The 24,107-nt window shown below is 38.3% G+C and overlaps 2 protein-coding genes and 1 non-coding gene across 5 annotated transcripts in view; 2 read left to right on the forward strand and 1 right to left on the reverse strand.

Moving 5' to 3' along the window:
- WBP4 (WW domain binding protein 4) overlaps positions 1 to 17,794 on the reverse strand; it is a 65,164-nt gene extending 47,370 nt beyond the window's left edge. The window contains exons 1-8 of one of the 2 annotated variants that reach the window (XM_027064952.2): positions 17,640 to 17,793; positions 16,622 to 16,694; positions 14,437 to 14,499; positions 14,224 to 14,347; positions 10,682 to 10,849; positions 7,203 to 7,249; positions 6,656 to 6,731; positions 4,573 to 4,766 (exon numbers count right to left, since the gene is read on the reverse strand). In XM_027064952.2, coding sequence (XP_026920753.1) covers positions 4,573 to 4,766; positions 6,656 to 6,731; positions 7,203 to 7,249; positions 10,682 to 10,849; positions 14,224 to 14,347; positions 14,437 to 14,499; positions 16,622 to 16,694; positions 17,640 to 17,641 — 747 coding nt within the window. In that variant the 5' untranslated portion in view covers positions 17,642 to 17,793. Of the gene's footprint in view, positions 1 to 4,572; positions 4,767 to 6,655; positions 6,732 to 7,202; positions 7,250 to 10,681; positions 10,850 to 14,223; positions 14,348 to 14,436; positions 14,500 to 16,621; positions 16,695 to 17,639 lie in introns of both variants that reach the window. The other variant, XM_053216149.1, reaches the window with a different exon arrangement.
- A 138-nt stretch (positions 17,795 to 17,932) lies between these two features.
- The window catches only part of ELF1 (E74 like ETS transcription factor 1), a 108,094-nt gene continuing 101,919 nt past the window's right edge, over positions 17,933 to 24,107 (forward strand). Inside the window, exon 1 of one of the 2 annotated variants that reach the window (XM_053216145.1) lies at positions 17,933 to 18,454. The gene's annotated coding sequence lies outside the window, so the exon portion shown is untranslated. The remainder of the gene's footprint in view (positions 18,455 to 24,107) is intronic. The other variant, XM_027064949.2, reaches the window with a different exon arrangement.
- TRNAE-UUC (transfer RNA glutamic acid (anticodon UUC)) lies at positions 18,485 to 18,556 on the forward strand. The gene has a single exon. It is a non-coding gene; the product is annotated as a tRNA-Glu (tRNA).

Here is a 24,107-nt window from a genome sequence, read left to right on the forward strand (position 1 = left end):
CTACTAAGGCTGGCTTTTAAAAACAATTGTATTAACATTCCACCATTAAAGACATACACTGGCCTTTTTAATACTCTTTTCTGCCTTCCCTCCTCACTTACATATTCTACAGTCATCTCCCCTTACACTGTACCTTTTCTGAGTTTAAGGCCATGTCATTAAACCTTTCTATACTCATTGTCTTTGTAAAGAACTCCCTCAACCTATCAGTCTTAACTGAAATCGTCTTTACATTGAGGACAGTGCCAAAGCCTCAGTGGAGTCAATAACTGCTAACTATGAAATGAGAAAAGACACACCTTGAGGGAGAAGCAGGTCCTATGGGAGCCCCTGGCTAGGGTGGTATTCTTATGGCACCCCTTCATCTGGAATAACAAAGCCCTACGATCCAGTTTGGCAAAGGGACCATGCACTAATTTCAGCCTCTTTTCAAAATGCACAACCATGTGTGGTGATCCTAGGACACTGTTCTGTAATTCTTTAAGTGGATATTAACTCATTCCCTCATGCTGTTCCATCATAAAGATAGGAAGCAGCATGTGCTTTTAGCATTCTCTTCACTGTTTCCAAGCTCTGACTTCTTTTTAATAACAGATTTTTAGAGATCATAATTTATGCCTTGATTCTAATGCAATGTAATAAATGCCTCCTCCTCTGGAGCATATATCACCTCCTATAGAGTTGTCTTCCATGCTTCCTTACATGAGCTAATGACCTTTGGCCACTATCCCATATACACTGATGTCTTTACCATATTTTTTGTGGTTGTTTTCTACCATGTTCTTTCTATTCAACTCATCATTTTGGACCTTAAAAATTCCCTAGCCTGTTTTGTGAGCCCCAAAATCAAGGACTGTGCCTTTCGCTATATTTCAGTCACCTAACGTTATATATTTTCCATCATACATAGCGCCTAGTACATAGGTAGTATTCAAATAGTAAATCCTCACATCTATGTTCCTTTTTAATTTGAATTATGTCATCACTCAAAAATGTCCCACTTGTGAAATTTTAAACTCTAAAAGTCCCCCCTTCTAACTACAGTAAGTTATTCTTCTGGCTTCCTCCCTTCCTTACCTCCTGTCTATAACCTTATTACCATCTCTAATGCCTTAACTTCTCTTTATGTCCTTAGTTTGCTGACCTCATCATTACAGAGATCCACATCCATAGTGAATCATTTTATTTATTTTTGATCATTCTTTAAAACATTGGAAGTGTGGGGCACCTGGGTGGCGCAGTCGGTTAAGCGTCCGACTTCAGCCAGGTCACGATCTCGCGGTCCGTGAGTTCGAGCCCCGCGTCAGACTCTGGGCTGATGGCTCGGAGCCTGGAGCCTGTTTCCGATTCTGTGTCTCCCTCTCTCTCTGCCCCTCCCCCGTTCATGCTCTGTCTCTCTCTGTCCCAAAAATAAATAAACGTTGAAAAAAAAAAATAAATAAAACATTGGAAGTGTATTCTTTAATCCCCATAAACTATCCATCCCCCCACCCACCTTCCCTCTGGTAACTATCAGCTTATTCTCTATAGTTAAGGTTCAGTTTCCTGGTTTGTCTTTTTTTCCTTTGCCCATTTGCGTTGTTTCTTAAATTCTACATACAAATGAAATAACATAGCATTCGTCTTCCTGTGACTGACTTATTTTGCTTACCATTATACTTTCTAGCTCCATCCATTTCTTTGCAAATGGCAAGATTTCACTCCTTTTTTATGGCCAAATAATATTCCACTGTGTATATATACACTATATATACACATCTTCTTTATCCATGAGCACTTGGGGTGCTTCCATAGTTTGGCTATTGTAAATAATGTTGTAATAAACATACAGGTGCATGTAACCCTCTGAGTTTGTGTATTTTTTGGATAAATACCCAGTAGTGTGATTACTGGATCCTAGGGTAGTTCTATTTTTAATTCTTTTGAGGAACCTCCATACTGTTTTCCACAATGGCTCCACCAGTTTGCATTCCTAACAACAGTGTTAGGGGGTTCCTTTTTCTCTACATCCTTGCCAACACCTGTTTATTGTTTTTGATTTTAGCTATTCTGGGAGCTGTGAAGTGGTATCTCCTGTACTTTTTATTTAAAAAAATTTTTTTGTTTAATGTTTGTTTATGTTTGAGAGAGAGACAGAGTGTAAGTGGGGGAGGGGCAGAGAGACAGGGAGACAACAGAATCCAAAGTAGGCTCCAGGCTCCAAGCTGTCAGCACAGAGCCTGATGCGGGGCTCGAACTCGTGAAGTACAAGATCATGACCTGAGCCAAAGTGGGACACTCAACTGACTGAGTCACCCAGGTGCCCCACTCCTTATACTTTTTATTTGCATTTCCCTGATGATCAGTGATGCTGACAGATTTTATTTTACATCCTTCATTATAGAGCTCCATGTCCACAGAGAATCATTTTAGAAATATATATTTTTGCCTGCACCCTTAAATATCTTTGTTCCCATGACTGTCTATTGTATAGGACCTAAAAAATTTCAACACAGACTTATCCAATCATTGGTGTGTCAAGTGTTACTAAGAGGGGGAAAAAAAATCACAGACTTCAAGTTGTATTACAAAGCTGTAGTGATCAAGAGAGTATGGTACTGGCACAGAAATAGACACTTGGATCCACGGAACAAAACAGAAAAGCCGGAAATGAACCCACAATTATATGGTCAATTAATCTTTGACAAAGCAGGAAAGACTACACAATGGGAAAAAGACTTTACAATAAATGGTGCTGGGAAAACCGGTCAGCTACATGCAAAAAAATGAAACTGGACCATTTTCTTAAACCATACACAAAAAAAAATTCAAAATGGATTAAAAGCCTAAATGTGAGACCTAAAACCATAAAAATCCTGGAAAAGAACATAGGTGGTAATGTTTCTGATATGGGCTGTAGCAACATTTTCTAGATATGTCTCCTGAGGGAAGGGAAAAATAGCAAAAATAAACTACTGGGACTATATCAAAATAAATAGTTTCTGCATAGCAAAGCAAACAATCAACAAAACTAAAAGGTAACCTACTTAATGGGAGAAAATATTTGAAGATGACACATCCCATAAATGGTTAATATCTAAAACACATAAAGAACTTATACAAACATCCAAAAAACAAATAAATAATTGAAAAAATGGGCAGAAGACATGAACAGATATTTTTGCAAAGAAGACATCCAGATGGCGAATAGACACATGAAAAGATGCTCAGCATCACTCATCATCATGGAAATACAAATCAAAACTATGATGAGATCCTATGTGTGGTCTCAAAATACCCTCTCTCCAGCATCACTGAATTTTCTTCACTTCTCAGGTCAGTAATGTCAACCATGAATCAATGCTATGTGTCATTTTTGCCTTGCCACCTGAGCTCCTGCTGGAAAGATCACAAAAGGAGGACTAACAATACTACAGAAATGACTGATTTTACTTTCCGGCTATGGCTGGGGACTCAGTACCACCTGTGAATCCTATTACTTGGTTCAATTCGTCTCACACCCCAGCTGAGTGACTGTTTCAATCCATTAGTGTTGTCAAGCTCTTCAAAGCTCCTCACTCTCAGCAAGCAATCTTAATTTCTTTATGAATGAGTAAACTAAGGCTAAAAGGGTATGACTCTCAATTTCTTCCCTGATACCAACTCATCCATAGTCCTACTTCTTAAAGGAAAACCTTATCTTCTTACCGAAAATGAGTTTATTCCTTGCTCCATGACCAGCCTGCCTACCCTTGTTGGTACCCCCTTTCTATCTCCTTTGTGGAGTCCCTCTTAACACATCACCACCATAAACCTCTCATGATTAAGAGTCAATGTGCAGCCATCAGCCTGTCAACTAATTTCTACTTTTCATTTCATATCCAAACCACATACACACCGTGAAACAGTTGTCCTTCCTCTAAAATCTTTTTTTAAAATTTTTATTCAAATTCTAGTTAGTTAATATATAGTATAATACTAGTTTCAGCTGTACAATACAATCTGAGTTCCACCACCCCAAACTCTGGTAAAACTGCAGGAAAGGCTTAAGGCCTTCTTTATTGTAAAATTCAATGGAGGTTTTTCTTTTCCTAGACCTAATTAATCCCTGATGTTCTCTATTCCTTTGGCTTCTTGGATATTAGATTTTGCTTCTCTGTATAACTTTCTAGCCACTCTTTTCATTGTGGGCTCCTCTTTCCCTGCCAGTCACTGAGACGTTTAATGTTACCCAAAATCATTTTCCTAGGTTATCTCACCCAATCTGAGATTTAAATTACTACTAGTAAGCTGGTAATACTCAAATTAGTAGTTCTAGCCTAGATACTCAACCTTGTATGTTCAGACAGCTCTCTGGATGTTAGAGATATTTCAAACTTAGGCGGTCTAACTCCTAATGAGGAGAGGACAGTTAATGAGGACAATTAACTGATTGTCTTGCTACCAGACGGATACTAATAAATGGTAATAACCATCTATCCATTTGCTAAAAATACATGTCTTGGTTTTATTTCTATCTTCCACCAGAAAACTAGGTAAGTCTGTCAGGCTTTAAATTGTTACAGTTTTGTAAAGAATAAAACAAGAACCTACCTTAAACTTTATTTTTGGCTTTTGTGTTTCTGTAGAGGCCTCTCCTTTTTCCGCTTCCTGCTCCCCATCAGAATCACTATGAGAATCTGATGATTTGGACTCTTCTAGGGTATCAAGTGACTTTTCATTGACTTTACTAGAAAGCAGGTCGCCAGAATGTGGAATGAAATCATCAGGTTTTTCCCATCTGGATTCTATTCAACACATTTTAATAGTCGTGTTATTTACTTATTACCAATTTTATTCAGAAATAACTCCCGATATAACATTCCCTATCACTTAAAATACATTACTTTTTTTAACCTTTTATTTTTTTTTACAATATAGTATTAAATAACAACATTGCATCTATTTCCCACCATCATTCACTTAAGAAGATAACTTAAAATAAGAGTTTCCAAAGTTCTTGCTCTTTTACCTTTTAGAAGCTGATTTCAATCTGGATTCTCTAGATGTATAACTACAGCCCCAAAGGAAAGAGACCTAAGAATTGGGCAATACCTTCTAAAGACTCTCATAACTTACACCAATATGTGATATTGAACACATATCAGATTTCCTAGAGTTTATAAATCTTTATTTATCACAAAGATTTCCTGGGATTCTCACAAAGTAAAATCATACAGTGAAGATCTGAATGAATATAATTTGTCATTTTTATACTAGGAAAAAAATAATCTCCACTGAATTCTACTGCCATCCAGTGGTCTAGAAATGATAGCATTTCTAATTATCTTGCAGTTATTCTCTATTTTTCATTTAATAAAAGGAAAAGGGATTCTAAGATTTACTGCCCAACTGAGACAGTTTTTAAGAGTGAAAGGGGCTCTATTAATAATTATACTCATCTAGACATAAACTGGAACTGTTTGAGGGCAAATCAATTTGTCTCTTATTAAAGAGGATGGTTTCCGGGGCACCTGGCTGGCTCAGTTGGTGGAGTGTGCAACTCTTGATCTGGGGATTATGAGTTAGTTTGAGCCCCATGTTGGGTGTAGAGATTACTTAAAAATAAAATCTTACAAAAAAAAAAAAAAAGGATGCTTTCCAACATTAATAAAAACATTATTTCCTTATCTATATTTCACATAAATAAAAAAACTTTCAGGAAGTAAATAACTTAAGCACCTACTATGTATCAGGTACTGTTCTGAGAACTATAGATACTTGACCCTCATGACCAAAGACAGTACATATAATCACTTCTACTTTACATAAGAGCAGCTATAGGTTTAGTGACTTGCCCACAATCATATAGCTGCTAAGGGAAGAAGCTATGCATTAAACTCAGATCCAACTCTCTAGCTGTATCACTATATTATTTTATCTTTAGAAAGACTCAGTACTGCAATCTTACTGAGATAGAATGATTACTATCACTGGGCAGGCTAGGTATCTACTTGGAGGCTAAGAAGGCCTCTTCCCCCTAAAAGATTTAATGGTATGTAGAGGGTTTTCGATAGTAGAAATTTAATTAATAAAGTCTCCTAAAGTTATATTGATACTATACACATCCTGGTAAATTTAATTATAGTAGAAATTAAATACAATTACTTGATTACCCATTTTATAAAATTAAATTAGATAAAATCTTAATTTGAAAAACCTACATAATAACTAGGTAACAGTAGTTATATTTTATATTCATATTAACCAAAATGTTATTGAATTAGTAAAAATGAAAATTTGACAATCTCAGCCACTGCTAAAATAGCTTGTTTTGATTTTTAGAAAAGGAAAAAAGGCAAGTTGAATTAGATGATTTCTAAGGTACCTTCCAAGTTAATGATTATACTCCTATAACTGTCACAATAAAAATCAATAATGGCAGTGAAAGTAAAAATGATTTTTAAAATTTGTGAATGGGGTATCAATTGAGAATAATAAGCAGTACAGTGTATTATAAATGAGAATCTTTCTGCTTTTCTATTGTATTGTTTTCAAACAACAAAAAGTAATACATACTTGCTATAGAAACATGTTTATCACTATACTAAAACCCCCAAGTTCCCTTTATCAGCAGGCTACTAAGCAGTTTCAAGTACAATTCTATATAGTTAGAATAATCAAAGGTAATACTTACCTCCTGTTTCTGTATTATAATAGTAGGTATAACCATCTTCGCTTAAACCTTCTACCCAAACAGTCTTCCCTGCTGTCTATTGGGAGGGGAAAAAAAAAGCATAAACTGAAGACAATGATGTAGTTTTACTATGTTAAATAACTAAGGCAGAGTCAACTACCTTTCCTTTTCTCTTGACACCAGGAGTTAGGGGTGACAGTACTGACTATGGTCAGGAAGCTTGGTTTGTGTTACTACTGAGCCAACTCTCAGGGAGAGACTATCTCACCTCTGAAAGCCAGGAACAATTCTTTGCAGACGGGTAGGGACATCTGAATGGCAACTGACTGTCAACCAACTGATATTTGCCCTACACGGAGTTTTTAGGTAGATACCACTTTTCTTCTTCCACCCAGCCTTCTCACAAAAGAATTAAAGAAATAAAGGAACAAAGTGTGTAGAAAGGGCTTATTTGGAAGAAAATTAGCTTACAATAACTCTATAAAAACCCCGGGAACCAATCAGTTTAAAGAATAAAGCAAAGACACTATCAATGTGCTTCAGTTACCTTTTTTAAGTTTCCTTGAAATCCTTCAGGTCTCTCCCACTGGGATGCTTAAAGCAAAATATATTGCATTTACAAAATTTTTTCGCTTAAAAAGAAGAAAAACTTGAAAAATTTGGCAAAAATTTACAAGATATTCAATGTGTACAAAACACTGCAGATCTATAATTAAAAATATAATTGAAAAATAAAAAGAACATATATCCCAGTAATACTGTATAGAACACATGTGAATAATATTTAGCCAAGAAGGAAGAACTGAATGAAGGATTAGAAATTACTGGTACTTTCAAAGGAATTATTAGAGCCAGGTAGGACTTCTCCTAAAGACTTCACGGAATTCAGGCTTGAAAAGTTTTCAAGTTTTTTATTTATTTTTTTATTAGTAATCTCTACACCCAGTTTGGGGCTTGAATTCACAACCCAGAGATCAAGAGTCACATGGTCTTCAGACTGAGCCAGGCAGGCACCCCAGGCTTGGTAAGTTTTGAAGGTATGAGATGGCAGTTTAACATCCTGGGGAGGGGAAAGTGAGGGACAGAAAGAAGGACTCAGAAGAGGAACAAGATGAAGGATGCAGGAAAAAATAAGTACAGGTGACCCTTGAACAACAGGAGTTTGAACTGCATGGGTCCACTTATAAGCAAATTTTTTTCAATAAATAAACTGAGAAATTTTTTTAGAGATTTGTGACAATTTGAAAAAATTAGATGAACCATGTAGTTTAGAAATGAAAAAATTAAGAAAAAGGTATTACTGTAAGAATACAGTATACAACACATGCACAAAATATGTGTCAATTGACAGTGTTATCCGTAAGGCTTCCAGTCAACAATAGGCTATTAGTAGTTAAGTTTTTGGGGAGTCAGAAGTTATAAAATACCCTATGATCCTGTAATTCCACTACAGACATATATCCAAAGAAAATGAAACACTAACTCGAAAAGATATACGTACCCTATGTTTATTGCAGCGTTTATTTATAATAGCCAGGATATAGAAGCAACCTAAGTGTTCACTGATAGATGAATGGATAAAAATGTGAGATACATAGCTCTCTCACAACTCTCTCTCTCACACACACACAATGGAATATTACTTCACCATAAAAAAAATAAAATAAAATTTTGCCATTTGTGACAGCATGGATGAACCTAGAGAATATTATGCTAAGTGAAGTAGGTCAGAGAAAGACAAATACCATATAATTTCATTTACATGTGTAGTCTAAAAAAAACAACAAAACAAATCAGACTCTTAAATACTGAGTACTGGTGGTTACAGAAGGGGGGAGAAGGAGGATAGATAAAACAAGTGAAGGGGATTAACAGGTTCAGAGTTCCAGTTATAAAATAAATAAGCCACAGAGATGAAGAAAAGTACAGCACAGGGAATACAGCCAATAATACTGCAATAATGCTGTATGGTGACTACACTTGTGGAGAGCATCGGTTAATGTACAGAATTGTCAAATCACTGTTTTGTACATCTGAAACTAATATAACATTGCATGTCAGCTGTAGTTTAAAAAAAGTTATAAGGAGATTTTCAGTGCCCCTAATACCTGTGTTGTTCAAGGGTCTTGCTGAGAACAAGAGTATATACAGTAGGATGGCAGACAAAGGAAGCAGACAATAGGATTTAGAAGGAACACATAATTAGTAGTTTCAATGTAAATTTGAGCAAGACTGATGATCTCTAGCATACAATCACGGTTCACTGCTGAACTATCTCACCTGCACTTCTCTTAAGGCTCAGTGTAAATGGTGAGTGATTAATACTATTCCTATGTAGTCCAATACTGTGATTCTAAAAAAATCATAACAATTACAATAATACTTGTAACCCAAGGTTTTCTTCATGGTTAACTCTGATCTCATTTCCTTTCTGATCATTCTTACTTAACTTTTTTCTGGCTTTCCTTCTTTCATACCTCAGTAAATGGCAGCATTATCCTCCTAATCCTCCATGATATGGCACCAATCTATTTTTCCAGCCTCTTTCTTCTGCTAGGACATCTTCAAAGAACTGTGTGTCTTACCTCCACCAGATGACTATTCCCTAAACTTTCAAACTTTTTAAAGCTTCATATCACACCTGTTTAGAAAGCTTGCTTTACCCTTATAGCAACCTAGTATATAATCTTTTTTCAATCAATATCTATAAACTGTCTATACCATGCTAGGCCCTGGGTTTGGTGCTAGGGATGCAAATAGTGAATAAGACATCATTCCTGATGCTCTCATCTGTTTGTTTGTTTTTTTAATATTTATTTATTTTTGAGAGAGAATGTGTGTGCACATGTGGATGAGAGACAGACAGAGGGAGACAGAGACCCAAAGCCAGCTCTGCTGCTGACAGCAGAGAGCCTGATGCAAGGCTCGAACTCACAAACTGTGAGATCATGACCTGAGCCCAAGTCAGATACTTAACTGCCTGAGCCACCCAGGGCCCCCCTGATCCTCTCATCTTACAGATCAGCTCAAAAGCAATTTCTGTGATGATCTGTCAGATCCACATAATCACAATTAATACCTCAGTATTCTGAGTTCCTTTATAATCTTACTTATATCTCTATACTGTAACACTTTAAAATTCCTCCTTTTATCATGCTTATTTCTAACCTTAAATTTTATGTTTCTGAGAGTAAGATGCTTCATAAATGTACAAAAAAATGTATTTATCTCAGAATTTATATGGAACAAAAATCCCCAATACATTTAGTTTTAAAGGAAAACAAAAAAATGTTTTTGATATTCTCACTTGAAAATACCATTATGTATTTTATTAGAAAGTGATACCCAAAGCATTAATCTGGGGTGGACGGGGTAGTTCTTTACTAGGTAATCAAGACAGCTACATAAAAAAAGAAAATGGCTTCTGGTTCCCAGTCCACTTTTGGATAGAAAAATCTTTCTGACAGAGTATTTTAAGAACACCTGCAATTTGCAAAGTGGATCTGAAACGCCTTACTTCTATGTAAAATGTTTTATTTTATTTCCATTTAGTTCATAGTTTTGGAAAGTTTTGAGAAAAATATAGTTTTAACTTATTTGTAAGGAATCCATTCTTAAGGCTTTAATGAGGTATGATGTTAAGTCATTCTAAGAGGATAATATATATATATAACTATATACTTATTTGTATACTTATTTATTTATTCATTTATGTGAGGGGGGAGGAGCAGGGGGGAGTGAGCAGGAAAGGGACAAAGAAAGAGGGAGAGAGAGAATCCCAAAAAGCTTGCCAGACTCAATCTCGGGAACCATGAGATCACGACCTAAACCGAAATCAAGAGTCAGATACTTAACCAACTGAGCCACCGAGGTGCCCCAAAAAGGGTATTTAAAGGGCACATAACTTTTTTACTATTGTGGCAAAGATGTAAAGCTACACTCTTCTACTGCTTAAATGTGCTAATATTAACACAAAATTAACTGTCAGTTATTATTCCTTACTGTTTCTATGCCTAAATGACCTACCTCCTGTGATGAGATCATAATAGTAATGGTAACCCTCAGAGGTTATGCCTTCTACCCATCTTCCCTTTGAAGGGTCTTTTTTCCTCTTCTTCTTTTCCTTCTGCTGATTTGATGCAGAGGTTGGCGGGACAGTACTTGTTACTGGTGATATGCTTGGCTCTGAAATTTCTAAAGAAAAAGACATAAGAAAGGTGAAGTACCAATGCAACCTTTTTTTCTGGTATAAGACAATACTGTTATTTCAATCAAAAGCTTGACAAGAAGATTCTTTTGGGAACTTCATAGGTTATTATAAAGCTCATCTGGAAAACCAAATATGTACAAATACCCATAATTATAAAAGAGAAATGCTAAGGGGAAGCTCTTCTACCAGATATTAAAACTTACTCTGGTTAATTACTTGGAAAAAAGTAAAGCTATTCCCCAATCCATGGTCCCTCCCATGTCTTGATATTAATCTTTCACATCAAAGAAACACATGAAAAAAAAAACATGAAGTAAAATAATGTTAAACTTAACTAGATACGAATCCAAATATTCTGTATAGCAAAAATTTAAAAAAAAAAAAGAATATACTATGTTAATTATAATGGAGTTAAGATTTAAAAAAAAAGAAAGACAAATAATAAACATTTACAACAAATATGACACAGGGTTAATGTTCATAGCAAAGATCCCTTATAAACAAATCCAACATTCTAACAGAAGACGGACAAAAAGTACAAAGATAATCAAGACAATACATACATTCACCAATATTCAAAGAAACATAAATAAATGTAATTTTCTTCTGCATTAGATCAGTAAGTACTGAAAAGAATAATCAAATACAGTTAATCTAATCCATTAGGTATTTACATGGGCGGGATAAGAGTAGTTTTAATGGCTTTAATTTTTTGTAAAAACATTAGCCAGTTATTACCAAATAACTTAATAAGTTATTTCTACAAAAGTATAAATTAGCCCAACATTTCTGGAGACAGCTTGGTATCAGCTATCAACATATAAAATATATTCATACTTCAATTCTGCAGTCTTACCTCTAGAGCTTAAACCTACAAAAATAAATGTGAAAACATGCTTGCATACGGGTGCTCACTGAAGCATTCTTTCTAACAGTGAAAACTCTAAGCAACCTAAAGGTTAGGAAGAGAAATCCCACTTTTATGGCATTTTATACCCTTTATTAAACACTTGCTACAAATGGTCTATAATAAACAGTTTATACCATTACATTATTTAGTTTTTATGAAAATCAAAGGTTGTATAGCTAGCAAATGGCAATTCTGGTGGATTCCAAAGCCTGTGCTCCTAACCACTCTGTAGCCACTAAAAATGATGTACATCCTTAATTGTTTAAAGGAAAAGAAGTACTTGACATATCATTGAAGGAAAAAATGAGACAACCTCCAAAAAACTGTAACATAAAATTTGGAGTATAACTTAAGAAAGAAAATTCTAAAGATGTTTGGGAAAATCTTAAAAGAAGTTAGTTTTTAAAACTCTTTTCTCTTTGTACTGCATTATTATACTTTTAGAGAAACGTATACCCTATTTAGGCAAACAAGGCTATGAAAAATATTTAATAGAAAAAATTCTATTTAAACACATTTAAATACAAAATGCTAAGATTTATTTGCTCGCAGGGCAGCATAACAAAACTTCCCAATCCACGTAATTGGTGAGATCAATTTTCAACTACTCCTCTTTAATTCTGCAGGAACACCTTCATCCTTTTTCTCCTTTAAACATACAGTTTTATCCTTTATTGGAAATACAGCCCCGACCCTTTCCTTTTAATTAACAATGTCTAGGTTAATATTTTTAACACATGTATTTTTTTTAAAGTTTTTTTCTTTTTATTTATTTTGAGAGAGACAGCATGAGTTGGGGAGGGATAGACAGAGGGAGAGAGAGAGAATCCTAAACAGGCTCCGTGCAGCCTGATGTGGGGCTTGAACCAGCGAACTGTGAGATCATGACCTGAGCCTAAACCAAGAGTTGGATGCTCAACCGACTGAGCCACCCAGGTGCCCCTAGGATAATATTTTCAAAGTCTGGTTACAACTGTCCTTATCTGATGAGGGCAATGCCAATTAACTTCTTATTCTGCTTAAAAACTTCACGGAAAGAAGTTTTCAGAGAATGAACAATACCATTCCAGGTTGACTATCTCAACTATTATGCAAGATCAACAACTGGGACTGCTTATCTGCCTGGTTTAAGGACAGTGGATTTGTCATGGAAGAAATGCTGACAGAAATGTTCCCAAGTTAAAGCCTAAATTCATCAACAAGATACATACACTGTACTTAAATAAATGCCTTTTATCTGGAACTGAGTTCTCTTCAAACCTTCAGATTATTTACCTTCTTGGTGACTATGTGGTAAAAAAAGGTATCCTTATATAAGAATTATATGTAAACTGGTCTAACCACTATGGAGAACATATGGAGGTTCCTCAAAAAAATAAAAATAGATCTATGATCTGACCCACCAGTTCCACTTCTGGGTATATATCCAAAGGAAATGTAAATAGGATTTCAAAAAGATACATGCACTCCCACACTTACTGCAGCATTACTCACAAGAGCCAAAGTATGGCCATACCTAAATGCCCATCAACAGATGAATGGACAAAAAAGATGTAGTACATATATATAATGGAATACTGTGCAGGCACGAGAAAGGAGGATATCCTGTCATTTGCAACAACATGGATGGACCCTGAGCATAATATGCTAATACATGAGACAAGTCAAAGAAAAGACAAGCATACTGTATGATATCACCTATAAGTAGAATCTAAAAAAAGTCAAACTCCTAAAAACCAGAAAGCAAAATTGTTGTTACCAGGGAATAGGGGATCGGAAGGGTTAAGGCTGATATTGTTTAAGGGTACAAACTGGCAAGAAGTAAGTATATAAGCCACAGAGATTTAATACACAGTATAATGAATATAGACAACAATACTGTCATTAGGTAATGTGATAAATACTGCTAAAGCAGCAATCACATTATATATAAATGTATCAGAATAACACCTGCATACCTTACACTTATACATGTCAAATTTATCTAATTAAAAAGATTATCTACCTTCTAGTGGTAAAATCAGTAAATTTGTCCACAAAAGGCTAATTCATTATAACTCAACTACATAAACAAACATAATTTATAGTTTTGACCATACGGATAAAGTGAATAGTGGGTATAATGAAAGGCCTATTTTTTAATGAATAGTTCCTTTTAGCCAAATACCTAAAACACTCAATTGTCTCTGAAATGAACACTGATCTAAAACAGAACTAGGAACTAGCTAACTACCAAAATGGTATGGTTGTGAATGAAGGTGTTAAAAGATGAAGCTTTAAAGTAAAACAAAGTGCAGGAGTAAAGTCCCACAGTCTAAATACAGCTATGATGCATAGGAAAAGCACTAAGCGTATACCCTGAGTGTATAACCTCTTTATGGAAACAATAAAAGCTCACTTAGCATGACCTCTGATGTTAGTTTTAAAACATGCTGGCTGCTTTTTTACCTGACTCTAAGCCAAGTCTTTTCAAATCCTCTTGGTAGGCTTTCAGGGCAGCTGCCTCCATTGCGGCAAACTCCTTTGATGCCTTTTCTTCTTCCTTTGCCTTATCCAGGCTTTTCTGTTTAATCTATGGAAGACACATATAAAAGTGAAAGCCAGGTGAAGTACTGATATTTACACAGAAAAATTAGCAAAGAAAGAAATAAACTAAATTACCTCACTGATTCTCTTTGCCACATTTTCCTTATGATTCTTTCCTCTTTCGTGAAATTCAACACTCTTGAAAATGAATAAAAGAGAAAATGCAAAGGAAAGCTACGTAAAATATCATAATGTTCATACTAAATAAGTAACAGTAAATTTGGGAATGTAACATAACAAGATTGAAATAAAAAATGATTGACAGGAAAAAGAAGAATAATTTTAAAGCAAATGAGACCTTTTTTTTATCAAATGATGCTAGGGAACTGAACCATGTTATTTATTATCATACCCTCTGACCAGGTTTTCTTTGGTGCTTAAAATAAACTATGATGACCATATCAATGAAGAAAAATACAAGATACCCTTGATGACTAATCCAGTGAATATGATTGTAATGAGGGCTCAAACAAAACAGGAAGCCAAAAGAGGAGTGGAAAAAAAACTTCAAGAAACACCTCTCAACATAAAAAGTCAAAACCAGTTAAGTCCCTAGAATCTGTACTGCTCTATTTGCCACATTAGGCAAGGGACATAGAGAATAAACAATAATCCTTAGAACCTTATTCCTCCAAATTGGGAGAAAAGTAGACAGTAAAGGATTCCTCCTAAATTGTAAACAAATACTTTTATAGAATGTGGTAATGATACAAAATGTAAAACTCCTGTGAAAGACAATTTGGCACTATCTACCAAAATTTGGCTGCTGGCATAAAGAATAAAGCTCCCTCTATGGAGAAAGCTCCAGGATCTACTGTTCAATGAAAAAAACTAACTAACAAACAAAAACCACACTAAACTATGAAGGATAGTGTATATGGTATCCTACATTTTATGTACGTTGGAATAGAAGCCTCTATATACATACAGAAACAATGGAAAAATTAGACAAGAAAATGAAAAAAGTGGCAACCTACAAAGAATGATGGTAACTGGATGGGACAGTGGAGTGAGTGAATGTTATTACCTATTTAAAACAGCCAGGAATGCTCCCTAAATTACAAATGTCTGGTTGTATACAGTAAGGAAGTTTGGGTAAATTTTCTACAATTCACTAAAGTGAATTCCTCTTTAAATGGTAACACTGTAAAACAGATGTTCATCTTCTGTTTTTCATATACTGGTTTTCCTAAATTATACCACACAAAGAATATTAAAGGCCCATTCAAAAGACATTAATTTTGCTTCTAATTAAAGGGCAAATCAATGTATATTAACAATCCAAGGATAAGAAAGACATCCTAGAATGGATTATTTACCCTCTGTGACTCCTAAAATTCATTGAACTGCTTGGGTAGCTGAAAAGAAGAGAAACTACCAGTAACATGCATAGATCTCAAAATTTCTGGCATTCATGTGTAAGGAAGGCCTAAGTTAAACAAGATAGTTGAAAACTTCAGCAACTACTCAAAAGACCAAATACACAGACAAAACCCTGAAGAAAAACATCCCCAAACTCCTTGTAGACAATAATAAATATCTACCAAAGAAATACAACACTACTAAAGATGGGACTATTTTTTTGTGCATGCAACTCTATCAAGTAAAAAGGAGATGAATATATATTTCAAAGATACACTGGTATTTATGTACTACATACATATTGCTATGACATGTATTTGAAGGGGGGGAATCAGTGATGCTTTTGTTTCATGTCTTAAAAGCTTAATCTAGATTAAGAGATACGGTAGTAAAGTACTTAACAAAGCTATTTTCATATCCCATGAAAAAGGTAATGATATTCTTTAAAATGTAACCATTTATAGCTATAAAATTCTGCAAATATATTTAATTAGAATAGAAAAGAAACAAGATAAACTACAATAATTGCTCCTTTTTACACATTAAGGGCTTTGTCCTTTTACGTTTCTTTGTACACGATAGTAGATAGTATTACAGATAGTATTACAAACATCGTGTGGCTAAACATGGATGAGATTACCCACTCAATGTCCATTTCCTGAATGTCACTGAAGGACCATAGAGAAATAATTTGGCTTACTATATAATCAAATTTAAGCTGATGAAAAAGAAGGAAGCTCATAGCTCTCCTACAAGAAATGAAAAGACAACAGAAATCCTTCAACTTTGAAAAATCAAGAGCAATATATATGAAGGTACTTTGTAAATGCTGAGTTTAGACAAAAAGGAACACGTGAATAAAATATTATTAAATTCTCTTATAGTGTAATTATCATACAGGCCTATTGTCCGCTATCCAACACTTGCAGTAATCACAGAATTTCTTTGGTTGCGACTTCCAGTAGTCTGCCCTGAAAAAGGTAAAAACAAGTCTAAGGTTATTTATAATATAAAAAGGTAAAATTGTGCATGCTTTACATTTTCTTAGAGTTTCAATCATAAGCCCCTGCTACTGAATGTTGTCTTATTTTATTATTTATCTCACTGCAGCAGTTAGTCGAAATTGTTGCCAGTAAAAAGGAAAAAAGTCTGCACCGGATTTAAAACTCCCTTACATAAAACTGTTTTAAAAAAGTTTTTTTTCTTTTCATTTGCCATCAGAAATAAGAAACATCTTGGAAAAGATTTATCTTCTTTACGTCTTTCTGGCATTTTTGGAAGCTGTTGTAATGGGAGGCCCGAAAAAACTCAAAGTTTGCTTTAAATCAAGTTCTTTCCATTAAAAGAGCAAAGAACAAGACTCCTCAGGTGAGACACTGTGGTTCCTCCGAGACTATCAGTTAATACAATTTGTTCTCGAGCCTCAGGGCAAGAGAGAGTTGGAAAAGCCGAGACCTCTCAGCCGGCAAGACTTAAAAAAAAGTCAGCACGCTAGCCAAGACTGGCCGTTTCTTCCAGGCGGAGGAGGGCAGCCGTGGCCGAAGTCCAACCCTAAAGTTTCACAACACCCCACGTTCAAGTGCTACGGCATCGAACAGGGTGCTAGCGACCCCCAACAGTGTAAGTGAGCACCCGGTTGCTTCCCGGGAGGCAGTCTAACCCCAACTGGCCGCCAGCCTCCTCCCCAAGCCCGTGCTTCAGGCCCCCAAGGCGCTCCGCAGGGTAGCATTTCTACCCGCCCAGAGAACCGGCCCGGCCTGTCTGGTGACAGTCCCGAGCGAGTTAAGAACACCTCCGTCACGCCTCCAGCCGAAAGGAGGAGGTGGGGAGGGATGGTGGTGGAGTGCGAGACCCGCGGGGAAAGGGCCGCCCAGAGAAACAACACTTCGTTGTTTAGAGCCTGAGACCCGACTCACATGACTGGACCAGCCGCTCCGCGAGCCGCCCCCGGGTCCGGCTCGAGCTCGTGTTCCCCGCGCGGGGCGAGGTGAGGCCCGGCCCGCCGCGAGGCCCACCCGAGCCTCCAAGCCCGGACACCTCCCTGTTTCCCCGGGACCAGTGTTCCACGGTTCCCAACTACGGGTGCCCAGACGACTCAATCCGCGTTCGAAATCTCCTCCTCTTCCCCTCCCCCTACAGGGGCGGTACTCCAGGATCCTGAGAGGTGGGGTCGGTATAAAGGGGTTGAGGTCACCGAGAAAGGGTGAAAGCGCGACGGGACCTGAGCCGAAGGACGGGAACCTCACGCCTCAAGTTCCCGAATCATCCCGACTTCACTCTCTCTCTTCCCCTGGGATCCAGAACCTCCACCCTACTTCTAGGCTCGCTGGCTCGTGGCCAAGGAGCTCGCGCGCCGCCTCCGCCCCGAGCGCAAACAGCTGTTCCCCGAGACGTCGCCGCCCTCAACTTTGCCAACTAGTCCGCACGCCCTTTGACCAGCGGAGCAACCCGGACCTGTAGGCTGGGGGCCGTTGGCGGAGTTAAAAAAAGAAAGGTGAAACAGCTGGTTTCGGGGCCGCGAGTTGCTGGGCTTTGCCTCAGAACTTTCCGGAGGCGGCGGAGTGGCCCCGCCCCGCCCCCGCGACGCCCGCGCGCACGGGCTGTGCTAGTTTCTTCGCTCCGAGAGCGCGTGGGCAGCGGCGGCGGCGGCTCCAGCGGCGCAAAGGCGACAGGGGGGAGCGGCGGCGCGGGCAAGTGGAGCAGAGGCAGCGGTAGCGCCTGCGTCTGTCAGGTGAGTCACGGCAGTGTCCCTACCAGCACTTCCCATATGGTCTAGCGGTTAGGATTCCTGGTTTTCACCCAGGCGGCCCGGGTTCGACTCCCGGTATGGGAATGTCGTAGCTTTTTTTTTTTTTTTTTTTTTAAACCGAATGAGGGATCTCACTTATTTTATTCTCAGTAGCTCTGGCTTTCTACTTGTCTCCTTCTCATGATGAGTTTGTGAAAAACGAGCATTAGTGTAGTTGTTAGCGACTCCGTGACCCGTGCTGCGCCGGGCTGGCTGGAGGAGCGAGTGCGCTCAGGGTCCCCTCGCTTCCCTCCTCTGGCTGGCGGGGCTGAGCCGCGAGGAAGGAGTTTCACTTTCCCAGGGGCTGCCCGCCCGCTCCTTCGCCCCGAGTCGTCCTTTCCCAGACGCTGGGGAGGTGATGATTAACTCTGGCCTCGCCTTATCTCCTCCCAGCGCCCCCCTGGGGCCCACACCCTCCGCGGCCGCAGTTTTCCGACGGTCCCAGGCGACGCGGGGGCGTGTTCGTCCCCTGCCCGCCGCGAGCCCGCGCCCCTTTCGGAGTCCTCGTTCTCATTCCGCCGGCTGTTGTTCACGGGAACCCCCCCCCTCGGCCCCCGGCACAAAGCCTCCTGTCGCGGGGCACGCGGCGGCGAGGCGGTCTGGCGTGCTTCGGTGCCCGCGGGCGCGCTTTCCCGTCCGCGCAGCTGCCAGTCACCGCCCGACCGGCCGCGTGTCCACCCGGCTCTCCCGCAGCGGCCAGCTCGTCCCAGCTTGACCTCGGGGGCGCTGGTCGCAGCTCAGAAAAGTACCGCGGACTCCAGAGCCACAGGCTCGAGTGCCTGTCTCTGCCTGGGAAGGCCTCTGGGGAAGGGAATGCGCGTCCCCCCCCCCCCCACCCCGCTTTAAAGCGCGCGCGCGCACATGTTGCGGAGGAAAAAAAAACAACACTACGATGAGATGCCTTTCAAGAAGAAATTTAACTTTCCAAAGGGTCTAACGTTTTGAGCGCCTCTGATAGAAAATCTTGGGGGAGGTGGGGCTTGGAAGAGAGAAAATTGGCTGAAGACTGGGGAGGGGATGTTCCAACAAAGTTTCACTGTATTTTTAAGTATAGAAGCCCTGTGTTTGTTACAAAGAAGCGGCAGCTGTGTCAGCAGCATGTGAGCTGTAAATGAAACAAAAGCGTTATCTTAAATGCAAGCTGAAATTAGAAAAGGGGGTGAGCTATAATGTTTAGTCCATTGGGCTTCTGGGAACAAATAGAGAAGGAAAAAGTGGCTCTTGTGGATGGGTTTCTGGTCAGTGCCATTACTAAGAGCAGATGATTGGGTGGTTAGTGTGCGCATTCCCAAACTTTTATATTTTGCCGGCACAATGAGTTTTGAAACAATCTGTTAACGTGATCCGCACGATTAAGGATTAATCACTTTTATATTGTAAATAAACTCCCAGAACTAGAAGTATTTTATGTTTTTTAATTCAAATGTTTACACCAAGCACCATCACATGCTTTTGAAAGTTACTGTTGTTGACGTTGGTGTAAGTTGTGGGTACAACACCGAATGTAATTGTGTTTTGGCTCCTGTCATTAGCTTGCGATTGACTTTTTGTGGATCTTTCACCTTCTCTGTACTCTGGGTTTACAGCCATAAATTCTTGATAATACGTATCACTCCAAAACTTTAGATAGAATGGCAAGGATTGTTGAGCATTCTTGAATAGGTAATGTGAGTGGGAAAGGTTCATTTTTTTATTTTTTATTTTTTGGAAAAGTTTCATTTAAAATGAAGAATGGGATCATGTCATTATTGAGAAACTACTGAAGACTTTGGTCTGAATTTGGGTGGAACGAAGCCCCCTTCCTCGTGTCCAGTGAGGGCTTAACTCTTGACTTTACATTTTGTGATGATTTGGTATCATACTGTACCTAACGGTGCTAAAATGGATGTGATTTTCAGTTGAGCACCCAGGAATTGCAAATAGCTTTGTGTATACTTGAAGGTATGCTGAGGGCAGGAGTTTGGTGACGGTATTTCTCAGATTCATATATTGTTATAGACCAGGCCAAACAAGGTATCTGAGTTGCAGAAGTGAGTGCTACAGGAACCCAGAGGTGAGATGTCAGTTCTGTTCAGGAAAGAGGACTGGAAAGGAGAGGTAGAAGGGAGAGTATTTGCCCTGGACCTTGGAGAACTGGTTGGATTTCTCCTGGTGGAGAATGTGTCTCCTAAAGCTGAGGGGAGTTGAGGGTGGGGGAGCTGGGGAGAGTTGGGATCAACAAGTATGAAGTTGGCAAATAGTCTGGACACAGTGCTTGGAGTGAGAGGCATGTGGAAGAGAATTTCACCTTAATAAATTTTGATGAGGTGAGAGGTTCTTTTATCAAAGGAGTGGTGTTTATGTGACCAGGGTTTTAACAACCCTTTTCCTTTGAAAAAACCAAGTAGAGAAGTAACATGTGAAAACTTACTGTTTTAAAAAATTCAAGTAATATAAACATGTGCCCATAGGTTTTGTTTACTAGTTGAATATTAACTTTTAATAGAATGAGAAAAGCAGTCAGAATTCAATTTGAAAAAATGAAATCTAAGTTTAAATCATGAGAATTATTTGCAGTTATATTCTTACTAGCTTGCTTTATTGAAAATGACCTTAATATTCTAAGACTGAGGTGCTAGTTACTGTCAGTAAGACATACACCTTAAATAGGTTAAGACTAGGTGATAAATTTGTGCTCTTGCCTTGTTACTAAAAGGCCATTGGTAGTCACATTTTAGGTGTTCTCTCCTGGACCACAGAATAAAGTGATACTAATTGAATTGCATTTATTTATTTTTATTTTTTTTTTAATGTTTATTTATTTTTGAGAGAGAGAGACATAGAGTGCAAGCAGGGGAGCAGCAGAGAGAGGGAGGACACAGATTCTGAAGCAGGCTCCAGGCTCTGGGCTGTCAGTACAGAGCCTGATATGGGGCTCAAACTCATGAAGCGTGATATCATGACATGGGCCGAAGTCGGCTGCTTAACCGACTGAGCTACCCAGATGCCCCTTGAATCGCATTTATTTACCCAAATGGTCTCTTTAATCTTTCGTACTGTTAGATGCAATCAGAAGATATGTGACAGTTTAATAAATATTTTCACAGATGAACACCTATCTTTAAAGAAATACAAAGGATTGAAAAGAAATACAAGGGGTGGTGGCATTTTAAAATCCAAAGACGTTACTGTGGTCTCTGAGGCCCAATATCATCTGGCCTCTGCTTACCTCCCCAACTTCATCTCCTGCTTTCTCTGCCTCTTCATTATGCATCAGCCACACTGGATTCCTTTTTGTTCCTTGAACGTGCCAAACTTCTTCTTTTACCGCTTTTATTTCTAGCTGTTTCCACTGCCTGGAATATCTCTCCTCCAGCTATTCATATTTCAGGTAAACCTTACTTTCTCAGTGAGGTCTTTTTGACCACCCTTTTCTTTTGGTTCCATTACTCTCTTGTTTTCTCCTTTTTCTTAGTTATCTGAAATTAGCATGTTTGTTTCTATTTATTTCTTTTTCCACTAGAATGTAAGTTCCATGAGGGTAGGGATATCACAGAGTGGGATCATTCTTATTCTTTAAGATTCGAGCAAAAGTGAATACATTAGAACCCTCATATAGTGCTGGTAGACATGTAAAATGGTACAGTCACTCTGGAAAACGGGATGGCAGTTCCCTCAAAATGTTAAACATAGAATTACAATATGACCCAACAGTTCCATTCCTAGGTATATACTGAAGATAAATTAACACATGTCCACAAAAAAATATGTACACACGTTTATAACAACATTATTCATAAGCAGAAAGTAGAAACAACCCAAATGTCTATCAACTGAATAAATAAAATGAGAATGTATCCATACAGTCAAATATTATTTGGCAATAAAAGGGAATGAACTGGTACATGACACAGTATGGATCATTCTCAAGACCATATGCTAAGTGAAAGAAGCTAGGCTCAAAAGACCCCATTTTCTATGATTCCATTTATATGAACTGTCCAGAATTAGGTAAATCTAGAAGAGAAAGAGTATAGTTTATGGTTGCTGAGGATTGAGGGCAGGGGACACAGTGGTTAAAAGGCATGAGGAGTAACTGCTAATGTAGGTATAAGGTTTCTTTTTAGAGTGGTTGAAAGGTCTTAAAATCATTTAATCATCTAATAATGATAATGGTTGCACAACTGTAAACTAAAAATCATTCAGCTCTACTCTTTGAACGGGTGAACTTTGTGATGGTATGTAGATTATATCAACAAAATTGTTAAAAGATTGAAGCAAAAAACATGTAATATTACATTTTACATTTAGCATTTGGATAGTATTTTTAAAATGTTAATGGAATAATTTAACACTGCAATTCTAGCTCCTAGATAGTCCAGGAACGTATCAAGTGTTCAATAAATAACTGATGAAAGAGGGTTAAAGTATACAGATAATTATGATGCAATGTATAGTGTGATAAATGCTCAGATAAATGCCCATAAAAGCCATGGGTTTGAAGGTCTCTAAAATATCACATCTGGATTCACGTGAAGTGAATGGGGAGAGGCCTCTTCTAGGAGGCAACATTTGAGATGGGCTTTGAAGTCTGGTTAGGCTTTTGCTCATGGAGATGATAACGGTGAAAGGCAAAGCATTAAGAAGGAAGCAAGCAGGAGCAGAGGCACATTAACAGTTTGTAGCACATTTTGGCTGAACTGAGGGTACGTGTAGGATAGGAATAGGAAATAAGGCTGCAAAAATAGATTAGGGCTTGTAGCAGACAATGTCAGTGCTGGCAGATCTCTGGTATCTTTATCATCCCCCTCAACCACTAGTGTGTTTCCAGTGGCCCATACTTGTGGAGAACTGGAAGTGCTTGGGGGCTTATCCCCTTACCCCTAACAACTTTGAACTCAAAACTGTCCAGTAAAGAGAATAACTTTTAAGCAGGAACTTTGACTTATTCTCTTCTGTATCATCAGCACCTGGAACAGTGCTTGGCACTTGGAGAACATTTAGAAGTGTTTGAATGAATGAATGAAAACCAGGATGTTGGAAGGTCTGTTCAAAGTAAAGTTTATTTTACAGATCCCCTTGACTCTTCCAGATCATATAGATAGATTTTGGAAGGTTCTGATTGTGCAGGTCTTTGAATTTGGGATAAGGAATTAGCTGGGAGAAGAGATTTCTTGTGTTTTGATGAAATTAATTTGGTAGTAGTGTGCAGGATAAACTGGAGGATGGAAAGATTGTGTCTTCCTATTCCTCTTCTTGCTCTCACTCACCCTTTGGGTCAGGCCTTACCTAGGGTGGTGGCGGGAGAATACAAAGGATCAGATTTTAAAAAAAGGCACGTTCCTAAAAGAAATAGAGCAGTTAAAAAGCATAGACTTTTTTTTTTTTTTTTTTTTTTTTTGCTCCTAGGGTTGGTCAGACAGGAAACTATTATTGCCCACCTGTATGTGCATGTGTCTTTTTGAATACTAAAATTGTACATTAAGTCCAGAGACAAATTTAAGGCTGTCAGACTGCCACCCTGTGGACAGTATGAATTGTGATAAAACTTCATTCATTTGAAATTCACTATTTTAGAGCTGATTATGGTTCTTCCACATCTGTATTTGTGGGTTAT

This window comes from Acinonyx jubatus, chromosome A1 (assembly GCF_027475565.1).
Source record: "Acinonyx jubatus isolate Ajub_Pintada_27869175 chromosome A1, VMU_Ajub_asm_v1.0, whole genome shotgun sequence".
Lineage (NCBI taxonomy): Eukaryota > Metazoa > Chordata > Mammalia > Carnivora > Felidae > Acinonyx > Acinonyx jubatus.